This window comes from Cyprinus carpio, chromosome A20, assembly GCF_018340385.1.
Source record: "Cyprinus carpio isolate SPL01 chromosome A20, ASM1834038v1, whole genome shotgun sequence".
Taxonomy (NCBI): Eukaryota; Metazoa; Chordata; class Actinopteri; order Cypriniformes; family Cyprinidae; genus Cyprinus; species Cyprinus carpio.
In genome coordinates, this window is record NC_056591.1 from 27,176,661 (window position 1) to 27,194,746 (window position 18,086).

The 18,086-nt window shown below is 35.4% G+C and overlaps 1 protein-coding gene across 1 annotated transcript; it reads left to right on the forward strand.

Annotated features, from left to right (window-relative positions):
- The first annotated feature begins 3,005 nt into the window (after positions 1-3,005).
- Positions 3,006-17,725, forward strand: LOC109056047 (kinesin-like protein KIF3C). The gene is made up of 8 exons (XM_042778281.1): positions 3,006-4,717; positions 10,184-10,285; positions 10,416-10,538; positions 13,815-13,933; positions 14,046-14,162; positions 14,898-15,006; positions 15,257-15,423; positions 16,636-17,725. Exons 1-8 carry the CDS (start codon positions 3,296-3,298, stop codon positions 16,748-16,750), a joined length of 2,274 nt encoding a protein of 757 aa, XP_042634215.1. The 5' UTR covers positions 3,006-3,295; the 3' UTR covers positions 16,751-17,725.
- The last annotated feature ends 361 nt before the right edge of the window (positions 17,726-18,086 follow it).

The window sequence follows — 18,086 nt, forward strand, 5'->3', positions numbered from 1 at the left end:
CTTCCACTATAAAGAACTTTTTGGACATTGGAAAGATTTGATGGATGGTAATGGTTCTTATTCGGAACTATCAATGTGAATAAAGAGTGCAAAGTATACCATGATATTACCAGCTGTAGCCCAAATGAAGAGAATAAATCAAAATGACCCATTTAAACCATTTCCAAACTATGGACTGACCACAAACTGTAAGAATCATCTCATGTTCTTGTTGGAATGAATCCTGATCTCAAGTCCTGTGAGGTTTGAAGAATTCGGCTATTGTTTGTAAGTCATTGGGCAACATTTTCCCTAATGCAGCTGTAAACATGCAGAAACCTGCTGTGACACAGAAAAGCATCAGAGCTGCTGGAGGTTTTATTCCTTTATATCTGTCTGTCTGTCTGTGAGTCACTCCTGGAGCTCCGTTTTCCTGTTTCCAAACCTTGCCGCTCGATGCCACATGAATCCGGAATTTTAGAGGAATTTCTTTGTGTTCAAATGTTTCTGTTTCTATGTCATTGTGGAAATCATTCTTCTCACTAAAAGCCATGTGTGAGAAAAAAAAAGTAGTTCTTCCAGTTTCTCAGTCTCAGGGTTCTACATATCTTTTGACTGAGTTTTAAGCTGTCCGACAAATTAGTTAACACACACACACACACACACACACACACACACACACACACACACACACACACACACACACACACACACACAGTCAGCAGAGGCGTAGCTGAGGGTTGTAAGTGAATCTGCTGCTATGTGACTCACAGTGTTAAACATCTGGTTCTGTTAAATCCACCGGATGTCATTCAGAGTTTGAGTCACAGCATGTAAATGGCAAGTTTAAAATGAAACAGAATCAATCATTTAATGTATCTTTGACACAATTAATTTATTTGATTAAACGGCCATTTACAGTACATTTAATCATGCAGATAATTTTATAATATTAATATTATCCACCTAATTTTTAACATTAGGGCGCAGCCATGTTTAATTTGAATGTGCACTTCTAGCTTTTTACCTTATTTTTTATGTAATATATTTATAATAGCTATATAATATTTGCAGATCATTTTTGTATTACATTTGTTTGTATAAGCACTTTTCACAATGCATATTTTTCCATATTGTTGTGTAAAAAAAGGGTGTCTTATAAACACTGCATTTACACAGCATTACATAGGCCTATATATATTGATTGAATACATACAGTGTTATTGCTAAATGTTTCAAGGCTAAATTTTTTTTTTTACTCTTACTGCTAAGTGTATCATTTTGAGAGGAAGCATCTATAGCCAACAGCCGTCATTACAGCCCTCACTATCATCTAATTGTTCATTTCAGGGTGGATTGATTTCATCCAAGATGTCCAAGTGCTTTGGCTTTCCTCTGATCGATTACATGCACAAAACCTCCTTCCCTCATTTGAAACCCAAGAGCTAGTCTGGTCATATCCAAGTGTCAAGCGCACTAGTTGTCTAAGCATCCTCTGTTTGGGTCCTGAAAAGGAATTATAAATAGCCAGGGATGAGATTAATAATTTACAATAGCACAAATTAATTTGAAAAAGATAGGAGCATTTAAATGTAGAGGCAGAAAACTGCATATATTACAAATCCACTAGATGGCGCCATTGATGTACAATTGACCAAGCCAAAGCACAAAAAGAAATGTATTTTTAATTAGCCTACTACACACATCATTTAAGAAATAGACAACCTGTGCCTAATTAAAAAAAACTTGACTAATATTTATAAAATTCATCATATTTACAACTGTAGTCAAAGTCAGTTTTATTGTCATTTTATCTTCACAGGGAAAAATGCAGCAGGACTATTAGACTAAACTTTAGTTCTGTTCAGTCTTGAATATTTGGCTATATCTTGGGGCCTTCAGCTATTTCATCAGTGTTTTCACATTTTAGACTTAAGTAGCCATAGTAAGCAGATATGATTGGCAGAAAAATATATGTAGATACAAAAAAGGTTAGGTTATGAATATATGAACAATGCACTGACTGAAATGAACAATAAAACACATATTTTAAAATAGTAAATTACATTGTGAAAAAAATATTGTGGTTTTAATATATATTTTTTATTTTACATTATTTTTTGCATCCTTTTGTAGCCTATATGTATTGCAATAATTTGCATTTTATCAAACACCGATCTGATCTGATCCATATTTAATCCAACTGAATAAGCATTAAACAATTTAACTCCAAATCCCAAACACCTCTGGGGCATTTCTGCAATGATTGCACCGAAGGAGAGGTTTTTTAGATTGTAAAAATGCAGAAAGTTTTCTGTGAGGGTGTAGGTTTAGGTGTAGGGCGATAGAAAATACAGTTTGTACAGTATAAAACCATTACGCATGGAGAGTCTCCACAAGGATAGTGCACCAGACTGTGTGTGTGTGTGTTTTTTTTTTTTGTGTGTGTGTTTTTTTTTTGTGTGTTTTTGTGTTTTGGTGTTTTCGATGTTTTTTATTTTATGTTGCTCTTGATTTTCATAAAGTGGTTTATAAATATGAGTAGTTGCTTTTTTTCTAGACATTTAAACTTTTTTTCCTAATAGTTTAAAATGATTTAAAGAAGATTATGTATGCATAAGATACAGAAACTATTATAATGCATGGAATATTTTTTTTTCTAAAAATGAATGAATTAAATTTTAACGCGTTTGTCTTTGTTCAGTGGGTCTATTATTTTATTAAATAGCCTATAGGTAGCCTAGCTTATCTGTTTAATAACCATGAAAATTTCTTTTAGCAAATAGACATTTTTTTTAAGTCACTGATATATTAAATTTCTTTAATATAGCAGAGCCATAATTGCTAAAAAAATCTCCACCCTATTTCAGATTGCTTGTTTCTCTTGCCAGATCTGGCAGTTATGGTTTGTGTTTGTGTTTTTGTTTGTTTTTGTGTGTGTGTGTGTGTGTGTGTGTGTGTGTGTGTGTGTGTGTGTGTGTGTGTGTGTGTGTGTGTGTGTGTTTGGGCAGGGTTTGTGTGTGTGTGTGTTTGTGTGTGTGATTCTCTGCCAGACGCGCTTGTATTTCGGATCTTCTTGTGTTTCGGTGGAAATCGGTGAGATATTCTGAGCTTATGATTTCATCCATACGTGTTCATGACGGAACCGCCTTTATCTTTTATTCATTTATGGAGACCGCAGAGATTTGCACCGGGACTGACACTATGCGCTCGGTAACCGGCTGATGCTGATGCTGACATCTTCCATCGTCCGTCTGCTTTAACGGGAACACTGCGCTCATTCGTGATCCATTCATCTCGTATAGACGGATTCAACATGTCCATGAAAGCCAAAAACGGCGAGGCGGTGAAGGTGGTGGTTCGGTGTCGCCCGCTCAACCGTAAAGAGGAATCGATGGGGTATGAGAATAGCGTGCAGATGGATGTGAAACTGGGCCAGGTGGCCCTGCGGAACCCCAAGGCGGGTCTGGGAGAGCTGCTCAAGACCTTCACGTTCGATGCGGTTTACGATGCTTGTTCCAAACAGAGCGACCTGTACGACGAGACGGTGCGACCGCTCATTGACTCGGTTCTGCGCGGCTTCAACGGCACCATCTTCGCGTACGGACAGACGGGAACCGGGAAGACGTACACCATGCAAGGCCAGTGGCTGGACGCCGAGCGCCGCGGCATCATCCCGAACTCGTTTGAGCACATCTTCACACACATCTCGCGCTCTCAGAACCAGCAGTACCTGGTCCGGGCCTCTTATTTGGAGATCTACCAGGAGGAGATCCGCGACCTGCTCACCAAAGACCATAGCAAGAAGCTGGAGCTGAAGGAGAGCGCCGACTCAGGGGTCTACATCAAAGATCTGTCCTCTTTCGTCACCAAGAACGTAAAGGAGATCGAGCACGTGATGAATGTGGGGAACCAGACCAGATCGGTGGGCTTCACCAACATGAACGAGCACAGCTCGAGGTCTCATGCTATCTTTATCATCACGGTGGAGTGCAGCCAGCTTGGGCCAGACGGACAGAACCACATCCGAGTTGGCAAACTCAACCTGGTTGACCTTGCGGGCAGTGAGCGACAGACCAAGACTGGCGTCCAAGGAGAACGTCTGAAGGAGGCCACCAAGATCAACCTGTCCCTCTCCGCTCTGGGAAATGTAATCTCTGCGTTGGTGGACGGGCGAAGTTCTCACGTTCCCTACCGTGACTCTAAACTCACGCGGTTGCTGCAGGACTCATTGGGCGGGAACGCCAAGACCATCATGGTGGCCACTTTGGGACCGGCCTCCTACAATTACGAGGAGACCCTGACTACCCTGCGTTACGCCAACCGCGCCAAGAACATCAAGAACAAGCCTCGTGTCAACGAAGACCCCAAAGACGCCCTCCTGAGGGAGTTCCAGGAGGAGATCGCCCGGCTGAAAGCGCAGCTGGATAAACGCGGCATGCTCACCAAGAGGAAGAGGAGGAGCAGGAGACTGAGAAAGACCGGAGAAGGAGGAGAAGAAGAGGTAGAGGAGGAGGAGGAGGATGTTGAAGATGATGATGAAGAAAGCATGGAGAAGGAGGCGCAGGAGTACATGAAGGAGCAGCAGGAGAAGCTGGAGAGAGAGAAGGAGGCCATCAGAGACGATCATTCTCTGGTGGCCGAGGAGAAACAGAGACTCCTGGAAGAGAAAGAGAGGATGATGAGACATCTGAAGAAGGAGCAAGAGGCCACAGAACTCCTCACAGCCAAGTTTAAGGTATGTTGTGCATGTAAGTTTAAATTATATATAACAAAAAAGTTCCTTACATATTGTTGTATGGAAAGATGTAATTAATAGATATCACACTCAAGTAGGTAGATAGATAGATAGATAGATAGATAGATAGATCAAACGACAGCGAATCAAAAAGAGGTCGACAAATGCTGTGTGTCAGAGCAGAGCTCAGGGTCCATGTGAGTTTCCATGTGTTTGATCTCTGCTGTCAAATCACAGCGTAACCATGACAACAGAGCGAATTCCTCCACTGCACGATCCAACACAAGTGCCTGTTGATCTTCTGATGATGACAATACTGTGCATAATCCTTTTATATCTAAACAAGACAGTAGCTGCTTTATTCAGAACACAGGTTTGCTTTTTTCTTCCCGTTGATGTTGTCAGGTTACAGAGAAGTGTATTTAATAACAGGTACAGACCTTCAGCTGTGTGAATCAGAGCTAACAGACTCAATCACAGAAGACAACCTGCTGCGATCAGCCAATCACGTGCTCTGGCTGTTTCTCGGTCATCATTAAGCCAATCAAAAGACAGTAGCCAGGCAGAGTTTCCAAACACTGTCTGCTGTAAAAGCATTGATTACAGTTAACATAATAATAATAGTAATGGTCTGATTCCCATCAACAGTGTTTGTGTGTGAGGGTTATTATAATTAACTAAAACTAAGACCATAAAAAACTATTTTTATAACATATACACTATTTTTAAACTATAATAATATGTAAACTATTACAATATATAAAACAATTTTTTATTTATTATTTTTATAATAAACATTAACTGAAATAAAAAAATATTAAATTGACTTTTATTTAATTTATTTAAATTAATAAAACATTTAATTTCAGCTAGTTTCCAAGGCAATATTTCTTATTTTTATTTAGTTTAAGTTTACTAAAATAACTAAAACTAAATTAAGAAAAAAACTTGATTTAAAAAAAGACATTAAAAAAAACGAATAACAAAAACAACAGAAAATATACAATTATGATAGATAAAGCTAAATAAAACTAAAAACTAAAACTTAATAAAAGCATATGGACCTATTTTATAAATCAAAAACAGAAAAATGACAAAAACAAAATTATGAAAGCTAAATAAACTGAAAATATAAACATCAACAATACTAAAATAACAAAGTGTTTTCTGAAATAGTAAAGTGCTTGTGCATTATTCTGAGTGCATGTGACAGCAAAGCAGGCGGCTGGAAATATAAAGTTCAGCTTGTTCAGCTCTTCATTCTCATATAGGAGGTGTTTGTGGTAGTTCTGGCCTGATGCAGGATGAGAGAGGGGCTTCAGATTTATAAATAACCCTGATTATTGGTGGGTCATTTCCTGACAGGTGATGATTCATCGTGTCCTCATCCTGTTCCCTGGGCTGTGAGCCAATCACATCACTCGATATCAAACAATAACAGCAACCAACACAGGAAGCACATCACTGAATGTCTGATTACAAACATGACAGCTGTGTTCACAATCACATACTGGCTTGCTACTCACTGTAAATTTCAATATATTTAAATAGATTTGTCATATACACAACTGTTTTTTTGTATGCTGTTTTGTTTTTTTTTTTTTCAGTGAATATCTACAAAAATGTACAGTAATAACAGAGTGTTCAGGAATTTTATGCATACAGAGTATTTGCATACTATATGTGCTGCACACATTGTATGAGTAGTATGGTGTTGTTCCAAACTTAGGTCATGACTCAGTTTTTGCCCCAGATTCATTGTGCTGCTGCTGGCGTGAACTGAGTGTTTAATTGTGAAGTCCCAGCGATCATGTGCCTGTTTTACCTGTGGAACAGACTAAACCACTTCACACACACTTTTAGCCTTTAATGTCTGTTTACACAACTGTTTTCCAGTTTAATTATAAAGAAAGGATGTGGGGGTGAGACAGACGGACAGACAGGAAGAAACATAATTATATAGTGTCTTTTGGATTTGTTTGTGTGTGTGACTGTGCATTTGGAGTAGCGTACTATAATACTGTATAATACTAGTATAATCATACTGTTTTCACAGTGTGTTTAATGTGTATACCAGTGTGTACCAGTGTAGTTATTGTTAACAAAAACCAAAACTATATGCAATAAACCTTAAATAAATAGATTATAAATACTGGATGGAAAAACTTAACTGTTGCTTTGGCAGCCAATCTAAATAAATGATGTAAAGTACTAAAATTACTGAAATAAAAACAAGTTAAAACTAAATATAAATATTAAACATCCAACTAATAAAAAATGACAAAAGCACATAAAATTACTAAAACTTACATTCAAAATCATTTTAAAATGAAAACTGAAAATCTAAAAAATAAAAACTCAAAATATTGTTTAATGTTATAACATTATGTAAACAACACTGAAATAACAGATACATATTGTATATTTGTATGCATACAATCTAAGTACTAAAATTAAGTACATAAAACTAAAAAGCTTAAAATGAATTAAAGCTAAATAGAAATAGAAAATAAAATAATGTCAAGCATATAACACGGATACTAAAAGGTGTATTAAAACTAATTTTAAAATGAAAACTGAAAATATAAAACTAAAAACTATTTCAAAATATTAGTAAATACTGCAAAATTACATAATACTGAAATGACACTGCTTTATACTGTATTATTGTATACATGGAATCTCCAGATGATGAATTAAAAAATGCAAAAAAGCCATTTTGTTACCAGTATAACTGAACGCCAATTGCTGAATTAAACATTCAATATAATTGTTTCACAATAAATTGTTATATAATGTATGCTAGTGTTCAATTCCAAACGAAGCCTGTACATGCTGACAGTTCTCCCAGCATGCTTTGCTTAAATATTGATGTGTCAGCTTCTATGTGCAGGTGGGTGCAGCTTGTGTTTGGAGCTCCTGGCCAATGAATTCCTCAGCAGTGTGAATAGATAATGAGCCAGACTGGTCCTGAGCTCTGTTGCTATGGTGATGGGAATGTGGGGGGCCTGGATGGAAAGGTCTCTGTTAAACGAGAGCATCTTTGCTGCTGAGTGTGTGTGTGTGTGTGTGTGTGTGTGTGTGTGTGTGTGTGTGTGTGTGTGTGTGTGTGTGTGTGTGTGTGATGACTGGGCGTCCTGCTGGTGCTTCCCCAGAGGCCCATGTCTATTTTAAACCATCTCTCTCTCTGTTCTGTATCTTTTTTCCATCAATACTGTAACAGTATATTGTATACAATATAAAAGCATTCAAAATATTACTCAAACTATTACTCACAAAATATTACTCAAGAGTTTTGTACTATTTACATTTTTTATATATTTCTATATGTTATATTTAATTACCAACATTACTACTTTGGTACCAATAAAAAAGTTTAATATAAATAATAATAATAATGATAATAATAATAAGATGAAAAAATATAAAAAAGCTAATTCAAAATATTAATGACTTCTTTTTGAAATCTGGTAGTTTAAAGGGTTTTGCTCCTTTTTATTTAAATCTATTTTTTGAGAAATAAATGCATTATATTTTAATTGTTGTTGTTCTAAAATTATTTAAATAGAAATAAAAAGTAAACTAAAGTTAAATAGAAATATTTAAAATAAAATGTAAAAAATGACAAAAGCACAAAATGACTAAAACTAAAATTTTATATAAATATATATATATATATATATATATATATATATATATATATATATATATATATATATATATATATATATATAAGCTAATTCTAAAGCTAATTCAAAATATGAGTGTCTAAAGGGCTTAGCACATGTAATTTAGCACCACATTTCTTATTTATCTATTTTATAATGTTTTAAATAAACAATAAAAAAAGACAAAACGCAAATAACAAAATGTCTAAAATTAAAATGAAAAATAAAATATTAAAAAAGTTAATTCAAAATATTAATTACTGACATTTTATTATATTATATTTTATTATATAATATAATTTAATATATTTGAATAGTTTTTGTTGGAAAGAAAAAATTGTAGCAGGCCACGTAAAAACTGCATTACGACCCATTAGGTGCAACTGGCCGAATGTGACACCACTGTTAATAACTTCACAATTAATATTCATAACTATGATGATAATGTTATAATATATATATGTGTGTGTGTGTGTATATGTATGTTTACATGTATGTATGTAGTTAAATTGCTTGGGGTTTTTCTATTTTAATTGTTTCTGTTGGTCACATTGCAAGGTAAAACCTGCTTTAAGACCAGTAACGTCACCTAATTGATATTCATGACCATGCTGATAAGGTTTGTACTTGTCTCCGCCCCTCTGCTTGGCTGTACATTAACTCGAGAAGGTTTTGGTTTCATCCCTTGGGACAAAAAGCCCTTTCTCTCCAACTTTCCATGTCTCTGCGTTATCTCTCCTCCCATTCCATCCGTTCCAGTCCCGTGATCACAGAGACAGAGAGATGAATTGTGTGTGTAAATCAGAGGGACGTGTGCTGTGAAGTCTGGTGGGTTCTGACAGGGTGTTTTAGATGTTATGAGCTGGTCTGATGGGCCGTGCGGGTCAGCTGTAGTTCTGGGCTCAGGCTTTGTTCTGGTTTCTGTTGTGGCCCTTTGACAATAATCTTTGTGTGTCGCTAAAGCCACGAGCTGCTGCCGTCCACAAAGAGAGCTCTGTGTCGAGTGGGGGAGGAGAATCACAGAGCTGATTTTCATCATGCCTTCGAAAAGGTCGCTGACATTTACAGCGATTTGTAGCGAGAAAGAAACCACAAGTCGTCTTTTTTCAATGAGAGTTTGTGATTTCAGGCTGCTTGAGTGACAGCAAACCTCTGAACAGTAGTGTATAATGTAAAAAAATATTTTAAATTAAGGTGGTGGAAATTTGAACCAATGAGATTTTGTTATGGGCGGGGCTTCTTCCAGTGTGATGCTGCACAAATAGAAAGCAGCTTAATTTTGTTGCATCACACTGGGAAGGCACAACGAAATCTCATTGGTTCAAATTTCCACTGCATCTTAATTTAATTTTTTTTTTACATTATACACTACTGTTCAGAGGTTTGGGGTCGGTAAAGTTTGTATATCAAAAGAAATATTACTTTTAATTATATTTTTTAATTGTTTAGGTACCAACATTACTAAAAAAAAAAAAAAAATAGAATACAAAAATAAACAAAACCTGCACATAATAAATGACTACAAAAATATATAAAATATATATATATATACATACACTATAATGGCCAGGCATAAGCACAGTTTCTTCCCTCAGGTAAACTAAAACTAAAAAATAAAAAGACAAAATACATAAAATGCCTAAAGATTTTGAACAGTTGTGTATATAAATTGAAAAATGTAATGTCTGTAGTATCTAAGCTTTATTTTAAAGCAGCTGAAGTATTTTGATATATCCTTATGAGTGTGACCTCTACATGTGATCCGCTGGTGATGTTGATGGTTTCTTGTGGTTGCTAGGCAATGGAGAGCAAGCTGCTGGTTGGTGGGAAGAACATTATTGATCACACTAATGAGCAACAGAAGATGCTTGAACACAAAAAACATGAGATTGCAGAACAGGTAACACACACTGTTTTAATGCGATTACTAGTGACACAAAAAACAACACACTTCACCTTCAGCATCCATATGGCATTCTGTGCTCATGTACAACGTGTAACTGAGTGTGTGAATCTGTGTGTGTTTGCAGACACGCAGAGAGAGAGAAATACAGCAGCAAGTGTTGGCTCAGGATGAGGAGACACTAGAACTCAGAGAAACATTCTCCTCACTGCAACAGGAAGTGGAAGCAAAGACCAAGAAACTCAAAAAGGTGAGATACACACACACACACACACACACACACACACACACACACACACACACACATACACGCACACCTGAAGAGAGGGGAACCATGGTGATGGTGTCACATTCAGAGATTGCTAATGCAGAGAACGTCACTGTTTTGAGAACAGTGGTTCCCAATATTAAGTAATTCTGGAACGTCATCTCTTTTGATAATTTTTTACTTTTTATTTGGAACTTGATGGATGCAAAGCAAAAGGTTAATGACAAATGAATGTCCCATATTGTGTTGTCACAAATTGATTTATCGATTTATGTAAAAAATCTAATCTAAACAGGTTTTCCTCAAATATAAATAGCTAATGCAGTATAAATTGTATGTATATATTTGTATATACTGTATTTGTATATACATATACTTGTGTATTTTTGTAATTGAATTTTTATTCATTTTTTTGGTAAATATATATATATATATATATATATATCAATTTTAAGTCAGTTTAACATTCAATTATTTTAGTACATCAAGATAAACTAGATAAAAATAGGAAATCTTGCCCTGGCAACTAGCTGAAATAAAATAAGTTTGTGTTTTTTTATATTTTATTTTGTTTCTGTTAAAGTTTATTTTATTTCAAGTAACAAAAATAGTTATGTGGTTTTAGTTAACTTTAAAAAAAAAATCTGTTTTAACATAAAAATAATTTTATTCTGTAAGGATGCATTAAATTGACCAAAAGTGCTGTTTCAAATAAATGCTGTTCTTTTGAACTTTCTATTAATCAAAAAAAAAATAATCTGAAAATAAAGTATCAATAAATCTCAATTATTAAAACAACTGTTTTCCACATTGATTATAAAAAGAAATGTATCTTGAGCAGCAAATCAGCGTATTAGAATGATTTCTGAAGGATAATTGTGACACTGAAGACTGGAGTAATGATGCTGAAAATTCAGCTTTGATCACAGGAATAAATTACATTTTAAAATATATTCACATACAAAAAAAAAACAGTTACTTTACATTGTAATAATATTTCTATAATAATACTAATTTTACTGTAATTTTAATCAGATAAATACAACCTTGGTGAGCAGAAGAGACTTTTTCCAATAACATTAATACCAACATCAAACCTCAGACTCATTTGAATGAGACTTTAGCAACCACTGAATAGACTGATAATATATATAAATGTAACAGCTCTGAGTTCCCTGACTCCTGTTCCTCTTGCTCCCCCTAATTCTGGACCTTTGACATTTGACCCCTGGATCACCCCTGCCCCCAATCCCTGTGAAAATAAAACACCTTTTATCAGTACAAGAAGGTTAGTTTGTTTTACACTTGCTCGGTCGCTGACTGTCAGAGGCTACGACGAGGCTAATGCTAAATGCTAGTCTTGGCATTAAAGCGTTATAAAAAGCACAAACGCTTCCACAGCAACTAATTCTAGCCATCCTGCATTCATCTTTATGGCTACTGCTAGCATGCTAACCACCAAAACCCTCTTCCTCAAGCTCTGATGACGACGGAGATTCATTCTCAATAGTAGACAGGCAAAACAGGACTCAGCTCCACTGTTCCCACATTAGTCTGCATGCCACTTTCTGCCAGAACACATCACTTCCTGTTGGATTCTGAGTGTGGAATAACTGCTATGATGTTCAGATGAAACACAATCAGCTGCCTTAAAGTCCTGTAGAGCCTTTACTTGCTCCTTCCTGACTTTCACCTCTAACCCCTGCTGACCTCTCACACTAACACTGACTGAGCACTGATTACAGCATGAGAGTGATGATGATGATGAAGGCTGGATGGATGATGATGTTGATGAAGGATGATGAAATATGGTTGGATGAAGGTGGGGATGAAGTATGGATGGATTGATGAAGAAGAATGGATGATGAAGTATGGATGGATGATGATGATGAAGGATGGATGATGATGGTGTAGAAGAAGATGAAGGACGATAATGATGATGAAGGATGGATGAATGATGGTGATGATGAAGAATGGAAGGATGATGAAGATGAAGGATGGATGGTGATGAAGGATGGATGGATGGATGGATGGATGATGGTGATGAAGAATGGAAGGATGATGAAGATGAAGGATGGATGGATGGATGGATGATGGTGATGAAGGATGGAAGGATGAAGATGAAGGATGGATGAGTGATGGTGATGGATGAAGATGAAGGATGGCTGGATGATGGTGATGAAGGATGAAGATGAAGAATGGATGGATGAAGATGAAGGATGGAAGGATGAAGATGAAGAATTGATGGATGATGGTGATGAAGGATGGAAGGATGAAGTTGATGGTTGTGAGGATTGTGGTTATGAAGGATGGAAGGATGAAGATGAAGAATGGATGGATGATGGTGATGAAGAATGGAAGGATGATGAAGATGAAGGATGGATGGATGGATGGATGATGGTGATGAAGGATGAAGATGAAGAATGGATGGATGAAGATGAAGGATGGAAGGATGAAGATGAAGAATTGATGGATGATGGTGATGAAGGATGGAAGGATGAAGATGAATGGATGGATGAAGATGAAGAATGGATGGATGATGGTGATGAAGGATGGAAGGATGAAGATGAATGGTGGATGGATGAAGATGAAGGATGGAAGGATGAAGATGAAGAATTGATGGATGATGGTGATGAAGGATGGAAGGATGAAGATGAAGAATGGAAGGATGATGGTTATGAAGGATGGAAGGATGAAGATGAAGAATTGATGAATGATGGTGATGAAGGATGGAAGGATGAAGGATGATGGTGATGCATTAAGGATGGATGGATGATGGTGATGAAGGATGGAAGGATGAAGATGGATGGATGATGGTGATGAAGAATGGAAGGATGATGAAGATGAAGGATGGATGGATGGATGGATGATGGTGATGAAGGATGGAAGGATGAAGATGAATGGTGGATGGATGATGATGAAGGATGGATAGACGATGGTGATGTAGGATGATGAAATATGGATGAAGGTGATGAAGATGAAGGATGGATGATGATGATGATGATGATGAAGGATGGATGGATGTTGATGAAGGATGGATGGATGATGGTGATGATGAAGGTGATGATAAAAGATGGATGGATGATGATATGATGATGGATGGATATAATGAAGATGAAGGATGGATGATGGTAAGGAAGATGATTAAGGATGGATGATGATGAAGTATGGATGGATGAAGGTGATGATGATTATGATGAAGGACAGATGCTGCAGATGACGGCTGATCACATGTTCTCTCTCTCTCTGTCTGTGTAGCTGTATGCGAAGCTTCAGTCTCTGAAGGCAGACATTCAGGATGTGAATGATGAGCATGTGAGGAGCCGGCAGGAGCTGGAGCAAACACAGAATGAACTGACCAGAGAACTCAAATTCAAGTGAGTCTGAGCTCCATCTATGCATCATTTTACCATTGCTGACGTCTCTAAAGGGAGGCTTTGCCTGAGGTTTAAGAACAATCACACAGCTAATGTGTCTGTGTCTCATTAGATATCTGATTATAGAGAACTTTATACCTCCTGAAGAGAAGAATAAAATCATGAACAGACTTCAGTTTGACGCTGAGGAAGACCAGTGGAAGTTTCAGCCTCTCGTTCCTGCAGAGGAGTGAGTGTTTTCCATCTATACACTTGATGCATCAGATGCTAGTATCAGAGCACTTAACACTGCCAGATGAAACATATCAAATATCAAAACTCAGCGTTTTGCACATTTTAGAGTAATAGTAAAGTCATCAAAACGATAAAATAAGTTTTGTAACAACATTTAGGTTTTTAGAACCTTTAGAACACAAGCTCTCCTGTTCATGGAAAACAAAAATACCACGGTACTTACCAGGTACTTCACAGAATACCATGGTATTATATCATAGTACTTTATGTAAGTAACAACATGATTTGATGCAGACTTTATTATTGTTAACTAAAAGCTTTAAAAACACTTTCATTAGTTAAAAAATAAAATAAATGTTAACTGAAATAAAATATTAAATAACTTAAAACTTATTTTATTTCAGCTCATTTTCAAGGCAAGATTTCTAATTTACATTTAGTCTAAGTATTTAAATAATTAAACTAAAATGTAATAATCTATTCAAACATATTTAAATAACATAATAATAAAAATGGCATACAACAAAATTACTAAAACGTTAACTAAAATTAAAATGAAGCAGAAAATATAAAAATAGTATCTAATTAAAAATAGTAACAAAAACTATAATACTATTTCAATGACAGTAAAATAACTCTGATCTGACATTGTGACTGAGTGTTTTTCTGAGCAGAACAGCGCACACACTGAGAGTGAAGATGATCTTGTCTGTTTTCTGTGTTCATGAAGTAAATTCACGCAAATGAAGAGAAGACCCACCTCCGCTGTGGGATACAAGCGACCAATCAGCCAGTACGCCAGGGTTGCCATAGCGATGGGAGCTCATTCCAGATACAGGGTATGTTTATGGAGAGAGAGAGAGAGATGGAAGAGTAGGAAGAAAAAGTGGAACATGGCCAGAGGATGTCAAATCAAATGGTTGAAATTGTTCATGTGCTGGAGCTGCCTGATTATGTGCACTGCAAAAATATGTTGATGTTATTTATAAACTTAAAGACAGAAATACTAATTAAGAACTTTTTTTTTTTGCAGTGTGCAGTTTTACGTGATTGTTTCCTGTGTCTTTTGTCCCTCGTGTACCTCCGTAGGCAGAGAATATAATGGTTATGGAACTGGACATGACTCCTCCTGTCATGTTTCAACTGGATCTCCCAAAGTTTGGATCAGAGGTGGAATTATCCCGAGATATGCTGTTGGACAACACCAGTTACAGAGAGAAATCAGCATCTGGACGGGTCAGAAAATCTCAGTCATGGTCAGTAAAACTTGTAAGATACAATAAACATAACGTATACCATTTATATATTATATATATACATATATATATATACATATGATATCACGATTATCATATAAAAGTTTTGTTTTGTAAAATATGTATATATAAAATGCATGTAATATAAGAAGAATATGTTAATATATTAAATATTTTATAATAGATGAATATAAGAAATATAATATATGTAAATATTTTCTAAATATATATATGTAATATATACATAATATTACCCTATATATATTATAAAAACATGTGATATCGTGATTAATCATTTGATAGCACTAATATATATATATATATATATATACATGATCATATGTTTTTGTAAAATATGTAAATAAATATATTAAATATATATTTACATTTAATAAATAAATATATGTAATATATTTATTTTATATATTTTATAAAAATATATATATATTGTATATATATATATTAAATTTGAATATCAAAATAGTATAATTCTTTAAAAAAATTCAATAGATTTAAATATATTTATATATATATATATATATATATATATATATATATATATATATACCACACACACACACACACACACACACACACACATTATAATTATATTTGAATATATAATAGATTTAATTGTTTACAATTTTTAATAATTTTTTATATAATTAAATATAATTTCATGAAGCCATGTAATTTTTTTTAATGGTTTGTGTGTGTGATTAGATTAAATTAGAATTATAGTTTGATATGGCCCATACAGTAATCCGAGATTAACTCATAATCTCTATAACATAGCGCTCATGTGCACATAGTTGAATCTCAGTGCAGATTTCTCAAATATGTATGGGCTATTTTTGGAATGGAATATGTATGAGTGTATTTCTCATACCATTTCTGCAGTATATACATATTTCTATGCATAAAATACTAGGAAGACCTAATACACAATTCAACGTTCCTGACTTGAGCTCTCATTTCCAGTGGAATTGCAATTTAAAACTATTTATTGACTCCTAATTTGATTGGACTGCCAAAATAAAGACATTTTGACTTAAAAATTTATTAAAAATAAAACAAAAACTCTTTGATGCTACTAGCTGAATTAAACATGCACTTAATGAGACCAGAGTGTTGCATAATTCACTTTAAATTACTCCAAACTATTTTACATGCTATTTTTAAACAACAGTAGCACATTATATGTGTTCACAGGTGTCAGTCTCGGCAAGTCATTTCCTCCTCAAGCTCCGCCCTCTCCCTGGCATCCTCAGGGTCCCACAGCTTGCCACACCCACAGAACATCACCATGGCAACAGCCCAGGAATGAGACTTGGAACTACCATATTCCCGCCCCCGTAAGGGATAAACAATAGTCATTCAATTCTTAATAGACCAAGGAAGACGGGGGAAGATGAACCGTCCGTCATTAGTAACCAAGACTGGAGTGATCAAACTTGCCTGTGATCTGATAAAACAGGAGAAACATTGAACGCAGGACTAGTAACACCAACTCATCAGGAGGACCAATTAAACAATCAATATTATAAAAATGATTCGCCCTTTCTCTCTCTCTAGCTCTCTGCTCCTCAGGACAGTGAAGACACTTTGATAACGGCCATCAACAGCACTGAATAACTTTGCCTCACCTGACACCTGAGGCTAGGTTAAGCTAGTTATTTTCATTCATTTTGCTGCTTCCAAAAACCGTCGGTCAACCTCAGTGTTTACATACTGACCTGCACGGGTCCGATCCAGGAGTAGAGCCACACACCTCGAATGATGGAAGCCAAAAGGACGGGACTTTCTGATCGCTCACCCTGAGCTTTCGAGAAGAGAGCTGAGCAAGAGGAACGTGTCTCTTTCTATCTGCATGTCTTCTTACTGTACGTGTGTGTCTTTGTGATTCTGATCAGGGTTCTGGACGGGAGGCGGCTGATTGGCTGGAGGAAGGATCTACAGGGTTCCCACAGGCTCATGGAAAACCTGGAATTGTCAGGGAATTTGATTGGTTTTCCAGGCCTGGAAAGGTCATGGAAATTAATAGAATGTTAGTTATGGAGATTTAATGTATGCATTTTTTAAATATAAATATAAACACAATATAATATAAATAAATATAAACATGAAAACAGAATTGTAAAAAAAAAATAATAATCTATTGTTAAACAATGACAACACCTATCATAAAAATGATGAGTGTGTATATATACATATATATATACACATTCAAATGGGGTCAGTTCATTTTTTTTCAGTGTTTTTGAAATGCAAGGCTGCATTTATTTGATCAAAAATACAGTAAAAGCAGTACTATTTTGAAATATTATTGTGATTTAAATTTATTGTTTTATATTTAAGAATATTTTACAACTTAATTTATTGCTGTGACGCAAAGCTTAATTTTCAGCATCATTACCTTCAGTGTTACATGATCCTTCAGTTGCTTCATATTTTTGTGGGAAACCGTGATGCATTTTTCAAGGTTCTTTGATGAAAGTTTAAAAGAACAGAATTTATTTGAAATAGAAATCTTTTGTAACCTTAACGTCTCTGCTGTCACGTTTGAACAATGTAATGCAACCTTGCTGAACAAAAGTATTAATTTCTTTAACCTATAGGTTAAAAGGCGTGGGAACCCTGGCTCTAGAAGAACTTGTGCTCTA